General features: G+C 43.5%; 2 protein-coding genes across 9 annotated transcripts in view; both read left to right on the top strand.

Moving 5' to 3' along the window:
* WDR33 (WD repeat domain 33) overlaps positions 1-19,187 on the top strand; it is a 137,546-nt gene that overhangs the window by 27,757 nt on the left and 90,602 nt on the right. For all 8 annotated transcript variants that reach the window (XM_060178161.1, XM_060178159.1, XM_060178160.1 and 5 more), the window contains 5 exons: positions 11,452-11,678; positions 13,349-13,417; positions 14,594-14,698; positions 18,348-18,443; positions 18,915-19,066. In XM_060178161.1, the coding sequence (XP_060034144.1) occupies positions 11,475-11,678; positions 13,349-13,417; positions 14,594-14,698; positions 18,348-18,443; positions 18,915-19,066 (626 nt within the window). In that variant the 5' untranslated portion in view covers positions 11,452-11,474. The remainder of the gene's footprint in view (positions 1-11,451; positions 11,679-13,348; positions 13,418-14,593; positions 14,699-18,347; positions 18,444-18,914; positions 19,067-19,187) is intronic.
* Positions 1-19,187, top strand: part of POLR2D (RNA polymerase II subunit D) — a 129,316-nt gene that overhangs the window by 40,275 nt on the left and 69,854 nt on the right. The window lies entirely within an intron of this gene.

Below are 19,187 nucleotides of genomic sequence, written 5' to 3'. Positions count from 1 at the left end.
CTTTTTTTTTTTTTTTAAACCAGAGCACACTGATCAGCTATGGTTTATGGTGGTTTGGGGATTGAACCTGGGACTTTGGAGTCTGAGGTATGAGAGTCTCTTTGCATAACCATTATGCTATCTATCCCCGCCCAAAATGAATAAATTCTTTATTTTAAGTTTAGTGTAATTTGAATTTTAGTAGTATGCATTTTAATCAGTCAGTTTTTACCAAACTATATAAGAAAGGAGAAGGATAGAGAAAAAACCTGAGCGCCACTCTGATAGGTGTGATGCTAGGAATCTAGCTCCGGACATCGTGCTTGAGAGTCCAGTGCTTTATCCGCATGCCACCTCTCTGGGTGCACGACTTATTTTATGAGAGACACCAGGTGTGTGTGTGTGTGTGTGTGTGTGTGTGTGTGTTGGTGATCAAATAGACACATCATGAAAGTCAGAGGTATTCTCTCTGCAGGTGTAGGTGTGTGTGTGTGTGTGTTGGTGATCAAATAGACACGTCATGAAAGTCAGAGGTATTCTCTCTGCAGGTGGATAACCGGGGCCTGACTATCTGGCCCTCAAAACATGCAAATTACAAATAGACAGTATACCTTGTATTTTACTGTCTACTGTAAACCAGTTCTGTCACTGGCTATATTTCCCCTGCCTTCCCATCCTCCCCTTCCCTTCATCTATCCGTCCATCCATCCATCCATCCATCCATCCATCCATCCCACTATCCCACTTTTTTATTGCCACCAGAGTTATCACGGGGGTGGGCACCATTTCCCCCCCTTTTCTCCCCTTCTGTTTTATTGGATAGGACAGAAAGAAGTTGAAAGGGTAGAGGCAGAAAGAGACACCTGCAGACAAACTTCACCACTGAAGTGTCCCCCTGTAGGTGAGGAATGAGGGCTCGAAGCTGGGACGTTGGACATGGGAGTGTGTGTGCTCAACCAGGAACACCACTGCCCATCCCTTTACTTATTTTTAGTTTCTTTCATTTTCTTTTAACTTTTATTTATTTATTTATTTAAGATTTAATTTATTTATGAGAAAGATAAGAGTAGAGAGAAGGAATCAGACATCCCTCTGGCACATGTGCTGCTGGGGATCAAACTCGGGACCTCATGCTTGAGAGTCCAAAGTGTTACCATTGCACCACCTCCCGGACCACTATTTATTTATTTATTTTATATATATTTTAAATCTTTTAAAATATTTCTTTATTTTCCCTTTTGTTGCCTTTTTTATTATTGTTGTAGTTATTGTTGTTATTGATGTCGTTGTTGGATAGGACAGAGAGAAACGGAGAGAGGAGGGGAAGACAGAGGGGGAGAGAAAGACAGACACCTGCAGACCTGCTTCACCGCCTGGGAAGCGACTCCCCTGCAGGTGGGGAGTCGAACCAGGATCCTTACGCTGGTCCTTGCGCTTAGCGCCACCTGCGCTTAACCCGCTGAGCTACTGCCTGACTCCCAGGATTAATAGCTTTCTATTGAGCGACACCCCGAGAACTTGTTATCCCTTTGACTGTGCCCCATGAGGAAAAAGAAAGATGATGACCACCTTATTAGAGATAACAGGGTTATTCCTCGGCTCAGTGCTGGGCTCAGTGCTGGGCTCAGTGCCTGCCCTGTGAATCCGCTGCTCCTAGAGCCGTTTCCCCCATTATTGTTGCCCTTGTTATTGTTGTTATAGCTGTCATGGTTGGATAGGATGGAGAAAAATCGAAAGGGGGGAGATAAAGACCTGCAGACCTGCTTCACCCCTTGTGAAGTGACCCCCCTGTAGGTAGGGAGCTGGGGGCTCGAACCAGGATCCTTAGGCTGGTCTTTGCGCTTTGCGCCATGTGGGCTTAACAAGCTGCACTACCGCCTGGCCCCTCTAGATTTCAATTCTGAAACTTCCAGAACTGTGATGGATAAAAAGTTCAGCCGTGGCGTAGAACTAGCCCCCACACCCGGGTGGCAGTGCACTGTTCTAAGCACACATGGTGCAAAGTGCAAGGACTGGTGGGAAGACCCCTGTTCCATCTCCCAGCTCCCCACTTTTGGAGGAGGGGGGTGTGAGTGGCTTCACAAGTGGTGAAGCAGGTATGCTGGTGTCTTATCTTTCTCTCCACCTCTCTGTTTTCCCTGCCTCTCTAGATTTCTCTCTGTCCTATCCAACAACAATAGCAGCAACGACAGCAATAACAACAAATTAGAAAAAATGGCTGGCAGGAGCAGTGGATTCCCAGTGCAGGCACGGCGCCCCAGTAATAACCCCGGAGCTTGGAGGCAAAGAGGAAAAATAAGTCTCACTTCAAAACTTGTAGTGGCAGCCTGAACCAATCAATACAATGTTTTGTGGAATGGGAATCTTGAATAAAACACTTTCTATTTACAGCAGTATATTGCAGTTCTCAATATAAGGGAAACTTATGGCATCTCCTTTTAAACAGTTACAGTTTTTTATTTGAAAGAATGAAAGACTCTTTAAAGAGTTGGTAAATGGAAAGAGGAAAGGGCTAAGTTAACAGTATCAGGAGTGAGAGAAGCTATTACTGCAGCTCCGACAGCATTAAAATGACAACAAGGGACAACTGTGTGTTCCAACATTTTTCTCACTTTACCGCACATAGAGATAGGGAGAGGGTGAAAAGCAGACACCATAGTACTGGTCTACCAGTGCTTTCTCGAAGGTGCTGTGGTGTTCCCATGTGGTGCTGGGGCCGACAACTAAATCAAAACAGAAATGACCTCACTGATGATGAGTCTCTAAACCATAGAAAAGACAAAAGAGGGCCTTATTTTCCTTGGCCGCTAGTCCTATCACTGGGGTTCGGTGCAATACCCACTACTGGTGGCCATTTTTTTCTTTTTCTTTTTTGCTTCTTTTTGATTTTTATTTGATAGGACAGAGAAGTTGAGAAGGGAGGAGAACTAGGGAGGGAGAGAAAAAGACACACGATACCTGTAGACTTGCTCTCCCTCGCAGGTGGGGGAGGGCGCTGGGGCTGGGGCTGGGGTAAGGACCCTTTCTCATGGTAATAATGTGCACTTAACTTGGTCCACCACCACCCAGCCCCCCAAAATCAGAACCTTAGGTAGACATTGCTACATGAAAGAGGTTTATCTTAGTATATTTATCAAAACGCATAGAGTGTATAGCACTGTTTACTTATGTAAACTCTGAGATTTGGGTGATAATGAATCTTCAGCATTTGTGCACTGATTATGAGAAGTGTTCATAGTAGACCCATAGCTGGGTCTATTTTATGCTTAAGCTTTCTGTGGATATAAAACTTTTATTTTTTTAAAAAATTTTTTTGTTATTGTTTTAGTTGTTATTGATGTCGTCGTCGTTAGATAGTATGGAGAGAAAGGGGAAGACAGGAGGAGAGAAAGACAGACACCTGCAGACCTGCTTCACCGCCTGTGAAGCGACTCCCCTGCAGGTGGGGAGCCGGGGGCTCGAACCGGGATCCTTACGCCGGTCCTTGTGCTCTGCGCCATGTGCGCTTAACCCGCTGCGCTAGCACCCGCCCAACTCCCTATATAAAACTTTTAAATAAATGTAGGTTCAGGGGAGGAGAGACCAAGACGAATGACTCATATAGTATCTGTTTTCTTTACCTCCATAGCAGCGTCAAAGCCATAGCATGGGACATACCACACAGAAACTTGAATTAGATAGTTCACATAACAAGGACTAAAAACCCCGGAACCAGAGGCCCAGCAAGTGGAATAGTCAGTCAAGCTGTGTACACTCAAGTGTGAGATCCTGACTTTGATCCCGACATCATCACATGTACTAGAATGATGCCCTGATCTGTATCTCTCTCTCTGTCATCAATAAATAAATCTTAAAACCTGAGCATTAAAGTTAACTCAGTAAAGTTGAAGTGTAGACCAGGTTGTGGTGCAGTGATTAGAGTGACGGACTTCAAGGAATGAGAGTCTGATCTCTGTCTTCAGTGTCACAGGAACCAGAGAGGTGCCCAGATATCCCCTCCCTACCCCACCCCCACCCCCACCCCATGCGTTTTTTTTTTTTAGCAACTCAATATTTAAAAAAAAATTAATTATTTTCCCTTTTGTTGTCCTTGTTGTTTTTAACATTGTTGTGATTATTGATGTAGTTGTTGTTGGACAGGACAGAGAGAAATGGAGAGAAGACAGAGGGGGAGAGAAAGACACCTGCAGACCAGCTTCACCGCTTGTGAAGCGACTCCCCTGCAGGTAGGGTGCCTGGGGCTTGAACCGGGATCCTCACGCCAGTCCTTGGGCTTCATTCCACGTGTGTTCAACCCTATGCGCCACTGCCCGACTCCCCATTTTTTTTTAAAACATCTTTAAATTAAAAAAAAAAAATTTATTGCCTGCAGGGTTATCGCTGGGGCTCAGTGCCTGCACCACAAACCAGTGGAGGCCATATTCTTTCCATTGTTATTGGGTAGGACAGAGAGAAATGGAGAGAGGAGGGGAAGACAGAGAGGGGGAGAGAAAGACAGACACCTGCAGACCTGCTTCACTGCCTGTGAAGCGACTCCCCTGCAGGTACGGAACCAGGGCCTCGAACCAGCATTCTTACGCTGGTCTTTGCGCTTTGCACCACCTGTGCTCAACCCGCTGCCTTACTGCTTGACTCCCGAAAATGTGTGTTTGTTTTTTTTTTTTTTTTTTTGGTTAAATATTTATTTATTTACTTTTGTTGCCCTTGTTGTTTTATTTTTGTAGTTATTATTATTATTATTGTTGTTACTGATGTCATCTTTGTTGGATAGGACAGAGAGAAATGAAGAGAGCAGGGGGAGTCGGGGAGAGAAAGACAGACACCTGAAGACCTGTTTCTGTCGGGGTTCTCCCTGACAGGTAGTCACGAGGAGGGAGATCTGGACCAGCCGGACCCCCCTTCTGGGGCTGAGCGGGAGGGAGAGTGTCGACAACTTGAGAAAAGACACCACACCAAGTCGGGAGTTCTGTCAAGGCAGTGACTCGCTTTATTGAGAAAAAGACCACTTTTTATAGGTGGGGGGTAGAGGCAGGGATGGGAAGGTAGGGTGAGATGTCGTCAGAGGTGGTGTGAGGTGGCGTCACCGTTGGTGGGGCCTATGCTCTATACGCATCATCAGCTGGAGGGCAGAGGTGAATTTAGGCATGGCCTACAGGAAATGCTGTGTCACTCTGAGGAAGTTAGTGACCATCAGCGAAACTCGAGCCAGGCTTACGGAATGTCTGCTGGGCCTAGATCGGGGCCATGCAGACCCCAGCATGTTTCACCGCTTGTGAAGCGACTCCCCTGCATGTGGGGAGTTGGGGTTTGGAACCAGGATCCTTATGCCAGTCCTTGCGCTTTGTGCCACCTGCACTTAACCCATTGCACTACTGCCCGACTCCCCGAAAAAGTGTTCTTTAATGCACTACTTCACAAGACAATAAGCCTCCAGTTGGGAAGAGTCTCATAAGACGCAGTACTTTTATGAGATGAGCAGAGTGCACATCAATCCTATATTATAGTATAACTTTGTGCATACAACTGTACAACGAGGGGGCAAGAAAAAGCTGTGATCTCCATGGATGTTGTACCAGATGCCTTCTTAGACCATGTGCCTTCTTGCACGGTCAGCCTAGTGACACACTGTTTTGGAATTTGCTTAGTAACAGGTACCGGGGTGGAGCTGTTAGAAGCTCTCCATTCACGTCATACAGCACTACAGTGTTTGTGCAGCCAGCTTGCACACAAACCCTCAGGATTATGGTCTGTACCTATGCCATGACCTTGATGGTACACACTCAGCTGTCACTTTTGCTTGAATACCTGGGTCACTACCCAGGCCTGATGAAACACATCACCCCTGACTGGCCTCATGGAACACCAGTCTTAGTGGGTAAGACAGGAGATTATCTACAGTGATGGGCCAAGGTAATAGCATGAAGAAAACACCAGTGTCCATAGACCTGTTGTGTAACTTCTCAAATTGACTTCCAAGTTGTGGTCTTGCCAAAAAGCAAACTTCAACAAAACCAGAGAAAGTATGAAAAAAGTCATAACAGGTGAGAGGGAGAGGGAGAGGGAGAGGGAGAGGGAGAGGGTGAGGGTGAGAGGGTGGGGGAGGGGGTGGGAGTGAGGGTGAGGGAGAGAGGGAGAGGGTGAGGGAGAGAGGGAGAGGGAGAGGGAGGAGAGAAGCAGAGACCCACTTGAGTAATTGGGTTGGGGTAATAGCACAGCTGTTTAAATAACAGACTCGCAGCTGAAGCTTGGAGGTCTTCAGCCCAATCAATCCCTTGCACCATCATAAAGCAGAGCTGAGCAGTGCTGGTCTCCCCCCCCCCCCCCCCCCCCATATCTCTTATCTGTCTATACTCACTCGTATTTGAGAAACAAAACTGTGGAGGAACATTCCAGCTGAAAGATTAGGAGTAACTCACTAGGCTGGGCAACGCATGTGTCTTGGCATGCACGCGAGCCTGGTTTAAGTCCTAGTGGTGCTTGTGGCAGGCCACCAGAGGCACCCCTACCGCTGAGATGGCTCTCCCTTTCCTTCACTCTCTCCTCCTCTAACGAGAAACTGGCTGGGCCCCACCTGCAGGGGGAGAGCTTCACAAGTGGTGAAGCAGGGCTGCAGGTGTCTCTCTGTCTCTCTCCCTCTCTAGCTCTTCCATCCCTCTCAATTTCTGTCTGTCTCTAGTATTGAATAAGCAAATAAAGATAATAAAAGAATTAAAAAAAGAGTGGCTTGGTAGTGGTGAAATACACGCACCAACTCAGGCGCAAACTCCCCCCCCCCATGTATTAGAAACAGCTAGAGAAATGCAGTCACCTGTAAGAGAACTCCCATAAAATAACCAGTTTCATTTCCAACCTAAATTCGCTCTGAGATTTAGGAAGGGCTAGAAGAACATGCTGTGACAGTTTTTTTTTTAAATTTTATTTATTTATTCCCTTTGTTGCCCTTGTTGTTTTTATTGTTGTAGTTATTATTGTTGTCATTGTTGGATAGGACAGAGAGAAATGGAGAGAGGAAGGGAAGACAGAGAGGAGGAGAGAAAGACAGACACCTGCAGACCTGCTTCACCGCCTGTGAAGCGATTCCCCTGCAGGTGGGGAGCCGGGGCTCGAACCGGGATCCTTATGCCAGTCCTTGTGCTTTGCGCCACCTGCGCTTAACCCACTGTGCTACAGCCCGAATCCCTCTGTGACAGTTTTAAAGTCTTAGAAAAGACCCAGATTATCAGTCATGTGTGAGCAAGGTGCGCTGAAGGACGTTTTAGACAGTTAGATGATTCTACTACCACTAAATCAGCCCTACAGTAAACTACTAAAGTAACTTACATAAAATGAAAATGCTCATCTCCCTCACTTGGAATAAGTGGCGGATCAAAGGAAGGGAATAAGCAAAGTTAAATGAAGATAAGCTTTTCTGTACGTGTGTCAGAACAGGCTAGCCTTTCTTCCGTCCTTGCGCTTTGTGCCGTGTGCGCTTAACCCTGTGCGCCACTGCCCAGCCCCCAGAACCGGTTATTAAAGGAGAATGAGGTGGAGGGTTCCACTGGTGAAGGGATATTGCTTCTGTGGTGGTGTTTAGGTGTGGTAATGCATTTGAAAGAGGTGAGAAATTGTACTTGTAAAACAATTACAGTCTTATAAGCCATGGATACCTCAACAAGAGAATTATTATTATTATAGCATTATTAATGTAAGTGTGGTTGTTTCAGAGACTTACACTAATATATAAGTGTGAAGCTAATATATACACTAATATATAAGTGTGAAGCTACTCTCAATATCTTACGTTATAAACCAGTTTTAAATTGGTGAACAGCTCTGTGTGCTGATATATCAGCATCCTGAAGGAGTATGCTTTCCCCATGTTCCATTATCTACAGTAGTCAAGCTGTGGAAACAGGCTGAACCTTTAGCTAGAGATGAGAGTCATACACACATACAGTGTCATGCTGGACGATCCTTAAAGACAGCATGCCAAGTGAATCAGTCTAGTTACAGAGAGACAGACATTGTATGATCACACGCATCTTGGTTATTTAAGCTAGTCAAATGCATAGAATCCAGGAGTGGTTGTCAGGGGCTAAGGAGACAAGGGGAGATGATAAAATTTCAGTTAAAATTATTAAACTGGTGACCTGTTGTGCAACATTCTATAGTCAACTGTAGTGTAGACAGAAGTTTGTAAGAGAATTGGGTATTTTGCATATTCTCCCTTCTGTTAAAAAAACCCCAAAACGAAGCAGGTGTAGTAACACGGGAAGTGGTCCAGCAGATAGAATTTTTGGGCTTTACACCTCAGGCCACAGATTTGATCCTTGGCGCTGAATATGCTGACGGGGACAGCGCTCGACTACGTCTCTCTCTTTTATTCCCTTTTTTGTTGCCCTTGTTGTTTTATTGTTGTAGTTATTGATCCTATTGGTGGTTGTTGTATAGGACAGAGAGGAGGGGAAGACGGGGGGGTGGGGGGAGAGAAAGACACCTGCAGACCTGCCTCACTGCCTGTGAAGCGACCCCCTTGCAGGTGGGGAACTGGGGGCTCGAACCAGGATCCTCATGCCGGTCCCTGTGCTTCGCGCCACCTGCGCTTAACCTGCTGCACTACCGCCCGACTCCTGCTTTGTCTCTTCGTCTTTATCTCCCTCCATAAATTCTTAAAGCTTTTTATCAAAGGGGCCTGCGTGGTGGCGCACCTGGCTGAGCTCACGTCATTATGTGCAAGGACTCGACTTGAGCCCCAACCCCACTTGCAGGGGGAAAGCTCTGTGAGCGGTGAATCAGTGCTGGAGGTGTCTCTAGATTTCTGACTGTCTCTATCCAATAAATAAAGATGATAAAAAGTAATTTAAGGAGTGGCAAGATAGCTCATCTAGGTAGTGCACCTGCTTTGCACCACGCATGCAGCACAGAGTCAAGCCCCACTCCCACAGCACTTTAGAGCTATGTTCTGCTCCGCTTCCGCTTCCGCTCCCGCCCCCTCCCATTTCTAAATTCGGCTCCTAGTAATGAGCTTTGGTGATGACAGACGCTCAGAATCTGTCTCGCACCCGGCCCTGCCCGAGCGTCACTGGAACTTCACCCCCGTGCAGCTCTCCCACTTGGGGTGGAATGCTTGGTTTTCCAGATAAGAGCAGGGACTCTGCAGCGTCTCTGCACTGTTCCCGAAGCTTCCCCTTTCTAATGGTGTCACCTGGCGGTGCTGAGGGGCTTAAACAACCAGGTTTTGTACACAGTAGATTGTGTGTCCTACTGGGTGGGCTTTCTACCAAACCCTGTGTATATTTGTGTTTTAAGGTTTATTTATGAAATGAAAGCTAACAAAGAGCAAGATCACCCCTTTAGATATTCAACCCTGGGCCTCATCTCATGCATGCGCACTATAAATTCTACCCACTGAGTCACACTTCCCTAACAATAGTAGGAACAAACATCCGCTTAGAAGACAAATGACAGACTATAGCGTTTAGATTGCAGCACAGTGTAATCTATCCCCTCACCCTCTCTCTCTCTCAGCTTCTGGAGAAAGAGAAGACCAGAGTATAACTTGGGCATGTGTTGTAGGCATTGAGTTGGGGAACCCGAGTCCCTTGCTACCTCCCTGGCTGCATTTTCTTCTGTTATTTTTGTCATCAGGGCTTCACTGCTCTGATCAGCCTTTTTCTGGACAAGAGGAGGGGGAGAGGAAGGTCCCACTGCAGCCAGACTTCCATCAGTGTGTTGGGGGCTTGACTCAGACCTAGGCTGGGTGCATGGCGAGCTGTCTCGCTGGCTTGTTACTGCTGCAACCCCGCCACTACTGTTATTTGGTGTCATCAGCTTGCTGTGATCTGGGGTCCATATTCAGCTTAGCCTATGTGACCTCTGCATCCCTGTAGATCTGAGCTCACATTCTGTGGTCATGAGTAGGAACGTTCCAGGCTGCCCCAATTTCAGGACCCATCTTGCTCAGGTGCAGCATAGAGTATGTTGTCCAGCCTCCTGCAGGTGGGGACCGGGGGCTGGGACCTGAGTCTTTGTGAGCTGTAACATGTACACTTAATCAGCTGTTCTGCCACCCAGCCCCCAGTAGTCTACTGTTTCATGGAGAAATTACTAAATTACTTTAACTGTTGCCATGTAAAACTTTGAATGTTGAAGCAAAAGTTGGAATAATGGGGGAGGGAGGTAAGCTCTCTTGTGAGATCTATTTCCCCCCCAGTAATTAATGCTGTTTATAAGGAGGACAAATAGAGATTTTAATGAAAATGAAACCCAGCAACTTAAAAAACAATCCATGCTGCTCAGCTGATATTTACCATTAAGACAGAAAAAAGATGAGAACACTAAAACCTGTCTTTGATAGCCAAATCTTAGTTTTTTCTTCCCAGTTTAGTAGGTGACTTGATACTTACACTTACTTAGACAATGGCTCAGTGACTAGAATGATGGGTCTGCACACATGAGGCCTATTCCCTGCATCACGTGTGTCAGTCTTGGTCTGGTTCTGTCATATATAAACTAAAGAACAAATACAGAATAATTTTTGTTTTCCTTTTGTAACAGATTCAGTAATTCAACGAGAATTAGTTTGCCAATATTTATTTACTTTAGAACTTTACTTAAAAAAAATTAAACACATTTTATTTAAAAAAATGCTTATTTTATTTTATTTTATTTTATTCTTTGCCTCCAGGGTTATTGCTACGGCTTGGTGCCTGCACTGCAGATCCACTGCTCCTGGTGGCCAATTTTTCCATTTTTGTTGTGGATATTGTTACTGTTGTTGGTTAGGACAGAGAAATGAGAGGGGAGGGGAAGGTAGATGCCTGCAGACCTGCCTCATGAGTGGTTAAGTGACCCCCCCCCCCCCCCGTAGGTGTTGTATCGGCGGGTGAAGCAGGTCTGCAGGTGTCTGTCTCCCTCTTGTTTCTTAACGTCTCTCTGTCCTTTTGAATAAAATGGGAAAAACAAGTTTTTTTTCCACCATGTTCATTTATTACCTTTCTATTACCTGAATAATTATGTGGAATTATGTTACTGACAAGTCTTTGTAGTTGGTACCTTGAACCTGAATGTAAATATGTGTTCTCTGACCATTCGTTTGAAATAATACAGCATATTCCTCTGTTATTTTTAGGAAGTTTTAAAAGACAACCTAGGTTTTGAAGTTTATAGTAATTGTATAAAATGGGAACTGGAAATAAAGAAAATTTGTTTTATAAAGACTAGTTGTTACTGATTTTCTCCTGCAGTCAATCCCTGCATGCACAACATGAGACCATTCTTCATCAGACTGTTACCAAATACTTACTGGCTCTGACTTTGTTAATTGACCTTTATCATATGTGTAACTACATTAACTTACAATTCCTTCTGTAAATAGGCTGACTAAAAGAATACATGTTAAGAAAAGGAAGTGTCAAATGGATTCCTTTATAGTGTTTCTAGTTAGTATTGCTGTGCTGACAGTTGCATTGAAAATCTTTTTTTCTACCTTAGTGTCCTAGAAAGAAAACACCAGGATGGCTACAGAAATTGGTTCCCCTCCTCGTTTTTTCCATATGCCAAGGTTCCAACACCAGGCCCCCCGACAACTTTTTTATAAGCGACCTGATTTTGCACAGCAACAAGCAATGCAGCAGCTCACGTTCGATGGAAAGCGAATGCGAAAAGCAGTGAATCGAAAGACTATAGATTACAACCCATCTGTTATCAAGTATTTGGAGGTAAGTCAAGTTAGTGGGCTTCTGATGCCAAAAGTTTGGCTTGTTAAAAAATCTCGATAGGTACATTCGTATTTCTAGAATCAGTGTGATGGAATTTCACTTCAGTAGTGAGTGCATTTTTTGCTGTGTGTGTAAAAATTATTAAACTCCAGTTTATTGAGATTGTGTTCAGAAGTTTTATAGCAAATCTTAAAAAGAGGTTGCTGTAATCTCCTGATGTACCTTAAAACCCTTGTTCGGCATGGAAATATTTCCATGAATATGAACATTTCGAGCTTTTCTTGTCAGAGATATTGGTACCAAGAACATGGGCTTTCCAAGACCCTGGTGCAGTAGGTTCTGTAAGTTCTTAACAACCAGGGACAAAGACGCAGTTTACCTGAGGGCTGAGCTCCCGTCACAGCCTTGTTGGGCAGAAGCAGTTTTGATGCTCTGATGATGCCATTGAAGGCAGTTCAGGAATCTGCCTAAAGCTCTCATCAGCGATATGTCTCTGCCTTTTCCCTCCTCCTTCTCCTGCTCCTCCTCCTCTTCCTCCTCCTCTTCCTACTCCTCTTCCTCTTCCTCCTCTTCCTCCTCTTCCTCCTCCTCCTCCTCCTCCTCCTCCTCCTCCTCCTCCTTCTCCTCTCTCTCTCTCTCTCTCTCATATATTATTTAATGAGAGAGAGAGAGAGGAATTGTGAGGGGCCAGAGTGCTCTGTGAGCATGTTTAGCACAAGAACTGGGGTCTTGGAGGCATGCAAGTCCTGCGTTCTACCCCCCAAGCCACCTCCCTAGCCACCCTTATGAGTTCTTGATCGGCTTGTCTTTGCCTAGTGATTATAAGTCTGATGTGTTTTCCATTGCCAACCCTTGTTTTAATCAGGGGTTTGTCTGTTATGACCACTCGTGAACATTTGTTGACTATTGGGCATAATTAGAGTTTGCACATAGAAAGATAAAAAGATTCAGAGATGATGATAGACTTAGATTTTCCCAGGTATTTCAGTTTGAAAACTGGATTAGGGGAAGTAGGGTGGTAGCGCGATGGGTTAAGCGCAGGTGGCGCAAAGTGCAAGGACCGGATAAGGATCCCGGTTCGAGCCCCCGGCTCCCCACCTGCAGGGGCGTCACTTCACAGGCGGTGAAGCAGGTCTGCAGGTGTTTGTCTTTCTCTCCCCCTCACTGTCTTCCCCTCCTCTCTCCATTTCTCTCTGTCTCTATCCGATAACAAAAAGAAAAAAAAAAAAAAAGAAAACTGGACTAAGACAGCTTGGGAGAAATTTAGAAAACCAAGGACAAGATGTGAAGAATTATTTTTTTCTTAGAATTTTGACGAAATGGGATATGATGTCCTTCTACTCCGTATTTTCTCCTTACTTCTTTCCTTCCTTCCCTATTTTTTTTTTTTTTTTTTTAATTTTGTTTTTTAAGGTATGGCCAGTGAGAATGTGCTAGGGTTAGTAGCATCTTGGAGGACTGATGCGATAAAGTGAGTGCAGAGAAGAGCTGTCTCATGTCAGTAGACTAGAGGAGGAGTCTTTCTAAGAAACCTACTATTATCTGTTGTAAAATACAATTAAAATTCTTTAAACCTGTTTTCTCGACATTTATGACAGCTGACATTTTGTTGTTATTAATTAATTTAGTTTCAAACAAGCTAGTTAATTAATGATTTATTTGTTTTACAGAATAGAATATGGCAAAGAGACCAGAGGGATATGAGGGCAATTCAGCCTGATGCAGGTTATTATAATGATGTAAGTACAAAATATGTCATAATAGCTTAATAAGTCCTTGCTTAAAAAAATATGACTCTAATTTAAATATGGGCATTTCTTTCTACATTTTTATAATTGAAATATTCCTAAAGGGCTGTATAATACAACTGTATAAACTAAAATTCTTTTTAAAACTCCAACCCAAATTCTTTTAGTCTAATGATAGATGAAAATTTGGTTTGGGCCTCAACTAAAATTGTACTGCCTCAGAGTTTGGTTACTAAAGAAGTTAATTTTAAAGAATCTATTCTGTAGAGTCGGCGATAGCGCATGAAAGTCTTTTGCATAAACATCCTTCTGCATAGCCCAGAAAGTTAATTTACAATTTAGCTTATGGTGAATATATAATTTTTCTGACTTAGAATTTATTATTTGTTTAATGGACATTTAACTTTCTGGTAACTCAGTTTTCATTATTAAAATAGATAAGTCATTATATTTTTTGAGAGTTCTTTTTTAAAAAAATACTCCTTTTTGTTGCCCTTGTTGCTTTATTGTTGTAGTTATTATTGTTGTCGTTGTTGGATAGGACCGAGAGATGGAGAGAGGAGGGCAAGACAGAGGGGGGAGAGAAAGACAGACACCTGCAGACCCGCTTCACTGCCTGTGAAGTGACTCTCCTGCAGGTGGGGAGCCGGGGGCTTGAATCGGGATCCTTATACTGGTCCTTGTGCTTTGTGCCCGACTCCCAGTTTTTGAGAGTTCTTAACTTGTCATTACTTTAAAAAAAAAAAAAAAGGATTTATTTTCCTGAGAGATCAGTCTCTGCAGTGCAGGGAATTGATCTGTGGACTTGGTGTATAGAAGGTGTATACAAGGGTTTCATTCTGCATGCGGTGTTACTGCTGAATTCGTGTTTGAATTTTGAAGTACTTGCCTATCCATACCCTTGTTTTATAAGACTTGTGCGTAAGTAGGAACTTACTGGTTTTTTTTTTTTTTTTTTTGCCTGATTTTGCTTTTTAAGTTTTGTTTGTTTATTAGAGATAATGACACAGAGAGAACCAGAACATGACTATTGGATGAGGTGCTGAGGCCTGAACTTGGTACCGTAGGCATGCAAGACTGTGCACTCTCTTATTATAACACCTTCGTGGCTCGATAAGCAGGACATCTTAAAACCTTATTCTCTCTCTTCTATTTTTCCCTTTGTAGCTGGTGCCCCCGATAGGAATGTTGAACAATCCTATGAATGCAGTTACAACTAAATTTGTTCGGACATCAACAAATAAAGTGAAATGTCCAGTATTTGTTGTTAGGGTAAGTATTCTACTCTGTATTTTTTGAAAAAAATTTAATCTTGATTAAGTCTGTAATTATGTTTAGCACAGTAAAGAAAGTAAACAATGTTTAAATATATCTGGCATAAAATTAGTACATTTCTAATAATTTTACTTAGGCTATCAATCATTTGTCTCCTATATCCATATTTAGTAAGATTTTTTCTTTCTTTCTTTATGAGAGATAGATTGTGAGAGAGAGAGAGAAAAGAGAGAGAAATCTCTGCAACTTGAGTACTCCAGGATGACTTTTCGGGCAGGGTGGGAGAGCAGAAAGAGTGAGTGAGGACTTGTGCCGGGGCCCACAAAGCTTCCTTCAGTGCGCCAGGCTTGTGAGAGGAATTCTGACGGTTTCATAGCACTAGACTGGAACCCGGGTCACCACACCCAAGCAGTGCGCTGCCAAGTGAGTTGTTTTGCTAGTGAGATTTTTTTCTCTCATGCTGTAGTTCCCCTTGAGTGTACTCATGGGTATAGTGCACTTGCAGCATTTGCCCTTGTAGGAATTCTTAAATTGGAAATCTTTTGCTCCTGTTCCGAAAGCAACACTTCAAGGCGAATGAACACTCTTAGGTGTTAAGGGAAATTCTTTTTTTTTTTTTTCCTCCAGCGTTGTTGCCCTTGTTGTTTATTGTTGTTGTTATTACTGTCATTGTTGGATAGGTCAAAGAGAAATGGAGAGCGGAGGGGAAGACAGAGAGAGGGAGAGAAAGACAGACACCTGCAGACCTGGTTCACCGCCTGTGAAGCCACCCCCCTACAGGTGGAGAGCCGAGGGCTTGAACCGGGATCCTTATGCCGGTCCTTGCGCGTTGTGCCTCGTGTGCTTAACTCACTGTGCTACAGCCTGACACCCCCCCCCCCCCCGGGGTAATTCTTAAGATGACACTGGGGGAGGATAGGCAGTGGTACAACTAAAGTGCATATATTACTTTAAAAAAATAACTTTACGGGGGTCGGGCGGTGGCAGTGGGTTAAGCGCAGGTGGCACAAAGCGCACGGACCGGCATAAGGATCCCGGTTCGAGCCCCCAGCTCCCCACCTGCAGGGGAGTCGCTTCACAGGCGGTGAAGCAGGTCTGCAGGTGTCTGTCTTTCTCTCCCCCTTTCTGTCTTCCCCATTTCTCTCCATTTCTCTCTGTCCTGTCCAACAACAATGCAACGTCAAACAATGGCAATAATAACCGCAACGAGGCTGCAACAACAAGGGCAACAAAAAGGGGGAAAATGGCCTCCAGGAGCGGTGGGTTCATGGTGCAGGCACCGAGCCCAGCAATCACCCTGGAGGAAAAAAAAAAAAAAAACTTTACTTATTTATTACTAGGAAAGATAGGAGAGAGAACTGGACATCACTCTGGTACATGTACTGCTGGGGATTGAACTCTGGACCTCATGCTTTAGAGTTCAGTGTCTTATCCACTGACATGTGTATGGATTACCATGTGCAAGGACCCCAGTTTCAGCTCCTTCCATCTGCTTGTGGGGTGGGGGTGGAGTCGCTAAATGAGTGGTGAAGCAAGTCTGCAGTTGTTCATCTTTTTATCTCCCCTTCCACTTTCTTTTTCTCTGTCCTATCCAGTAAAATCAAAAGAAAAACCAAAAGGATGACACTTTGAGATGATTGTTAACTCTGTGTTTAATACTCATTTTCACTGAAAAAATTTTATTTACAGGACCGCTGCTCAGCTGCGACTTATCGTTAGTGTTATGAAGGATTGCACCTGGGACTTGTGATGCGTTTAGACATCAAAGTCTTTTGCATAACCATTGTGCTATGTTCTGCCCTCATTGAAGATATCTGAGTTTAATTTACGAATAGATGGTGTATTGACATGGTTCCGTTTATTACAATCTAAAAGGGTTTGTTGTAGCGAAATATCTCAATAAGTGTCAGTTTATTGGGTGGAGGGTAGAACATAATGGTTATGCAAAAGACTGTCATCCCTGAGGACCCAAGGTCCTTGATTCAACCCCCCACGCTGTCATAGACCAGAACTAAGTGGTGCCTGGGTAAAAAACGAAAGATACGGATAACGTGCTGGTTAATAGTAGCAACTTTTAAATATAAGATTGTTTAGTCACAACTGCGAAACTAGTAAGAGTTGAGAGGGTCCCAGCAGTGGCGGTCGTGGCTGAGTGCGTGTGTTACCAGGGTCAAGGACCTGAGTGGAAGCCGCCAGCCCGCCTGCAGGGGTAAAGCTTCCCAGGTGGCGAGGCAGGGCTGCAGGTGTCTCTCTGTGTCTCTCCCTCTCTACCTCCCCTTTCCTCTGAGTTTCTGGCTATCTCTATTCAATAAATAAGTAAAGTTAGTGAGAAAAATAAAAAAAAAAACAAACCCCAATATAAATATTGGAAAAATATAGTCAAAATAGGTGTAGTGGAATGAGCAAAAGAAACAGGTTCTAGAAGAAATCAAAGCAGGAACATTTTATTTGTAATTAGCAAAACCATTATCTGTAGATAAGCTGTACTATTTGTAATTAACAAAATCATTATCTGTAGATAAGCTGTAGGTCAGTTTTTATGTAACATGTATGGATCTCTGTAATGTGTCAGATAATCTTCCCTGTAGCTCATCCTGCTATTTTTTTTTTTAGTTATTTTTTAATGTTTTTTTTAAAAAATATTTATTTCCTTTTTGTTGCCCTTATTGTTATTGGTGTCATTGTTGTTGGATAGGACAGAGAGAAATGGAGAGAGGAGGTGGAAGATAGACACGGGGAGAGAGAAAGACAGACACCTGCAGACCTGCTTCACCGCCTGGGAAGCTTTCCCCCTGCAGGCGGGCTGGCGGCTTCCACTCAGGTCCTTGACCCTGGTAACACACGCACTCAGCCACGACCGCCACTGCTGGGACCCTCTCAACTCTTACTAGTTTCGCAGTTGTGACTAAACAATCTTATATTTAAAAGTTGCTACTATTAACCAGCACGTTATCCGTATCTTTTGTTTTTTACCCAGGCACCACTTAGTTCTGGTCTATGACAGCGTGGGGGGTGAATCATGATTTAGTATATTTAGTATATATATTTAAAGTCATGATTTAGTATATTTAGTATATATATTTAAAGTCATGATTTAGTATATTTAGTATATATATTTAAAGTCATGATTTAGTATATTTAGTTGTCAGGCAAATTTTTTTATTCTTGTTAGTAAATTGTAAGTGTCACTGACATTGCAGTACCGAGGATTAAATTGGTATCTCAAGGACCTGCTGTGTCTCCTCCTGGGCCATGTGTACTTTGTTTTGAAATGCTCTTTAATGTGTAAATAAAATAATTAGGTAATCACAGTATAATTAATTTTTGTACTAGTTAATGAACTAACGTGCTGGAGCTTTTGTCATTATGTTAACTTTTTATTTTCCTGACAAAATGCTTACTTTATTACTCTGAGCTGTAGTAGTTTACAAATACAGACTTTGTTGTGGGGGCGATAACATAACGGTTATGCAGCGACTCCCACTCATGCCTGAGAATCCAGAGCGCCAGGGCTAAGCATTGCTCTGATTACAATAAAAAAAAAAAAAAATGACACTGTAGGTGTTCTAAAATTAGTCAAGGTTCGTGGTAAGGATTTGTGACCCTGTATAATATTTCATTTCTTTTTTTCCCCCTCCTTCTGCAGTGGACTCCAGAAGGCAGAAGGTTGGTCACTGGAGCTTCTAGTGGGGAGTTCACATTGTGGAATGGACTCACTTTCAATTTTGAAACAATATTACAGGTAAGATAATTCATCAAATAGCAGCAGTATTTTATAGAAGTACAAAGATTTTGAGGTAAAATTTACATTAGAGACATTATAAACTGAAAATTGAACAAATTGTTGTAGTCACTAAATGCTTCTGTAAACTTCCCCATCACACACACATATATATTTATGTATATATATATATTTTTTTCCCTTTTTGTTGCCCTCCTTTTATTATTGTTGTAGTTATTATTATCATCGTTGTTGCGTAGGACAGAGAAACGGAGAGAGGAGGTGAAGACAGATGGGGAGAGAAAGATAGACACCTGCAGACCTGCTTCACAGCCTGTGAAGCGACTCCCTGTAGGTGGGGTGTCAGGAGCTGGAACGGGGATCCTTACACTGGTCCTTGCGCTTTGCGCCACCTGTGCTTAGCCTGCTGCACTATCACCCGACTCCCTATTTTCCTATATAATATTTACATTTGTTTACTATTTTTCACAGGCTCATGATAGCCCAGTGAGGGCCATGACTTGGTCACATAATGACATGTGGATGTTGACAGCAGACCATGGAGGATATGTGAAATATTGGCAGTCGAATATGAACAACGTCAAGATGTTCCAGGCACATAAGGAGGCGATTAGAGAGGCCAGGTTTATACACAATATACCATTTTCTGTAGTCCCTATTGTCATGGTTAAATTATTCTCTTCGTGTATTCTGGGTGCAGAGGTGCATGGGCTCTGTCAGATTCTGGGAAACTTTCTGCACCCT

Source organism: Erinaceus europaeus, chromosome 18 (genome assembly GCF_950295315.1).
Source record: "Erinaceus europaeus chromosome 18, mEriEur2.1, whole genome shotgun sequence".
Classification (NCBI taxonomy): domain Eukaryota; kingdom Metazoa; phylum Chordata; class Mammalia; order Eulipotyphla; family Erinaceidae; genus Erinaceus; species Erinaceus europaeus.
Note: the sequence above shows the minus strand (reverse complement) of the source record. Positions and strands in the feature narration are given on the sequence as shown.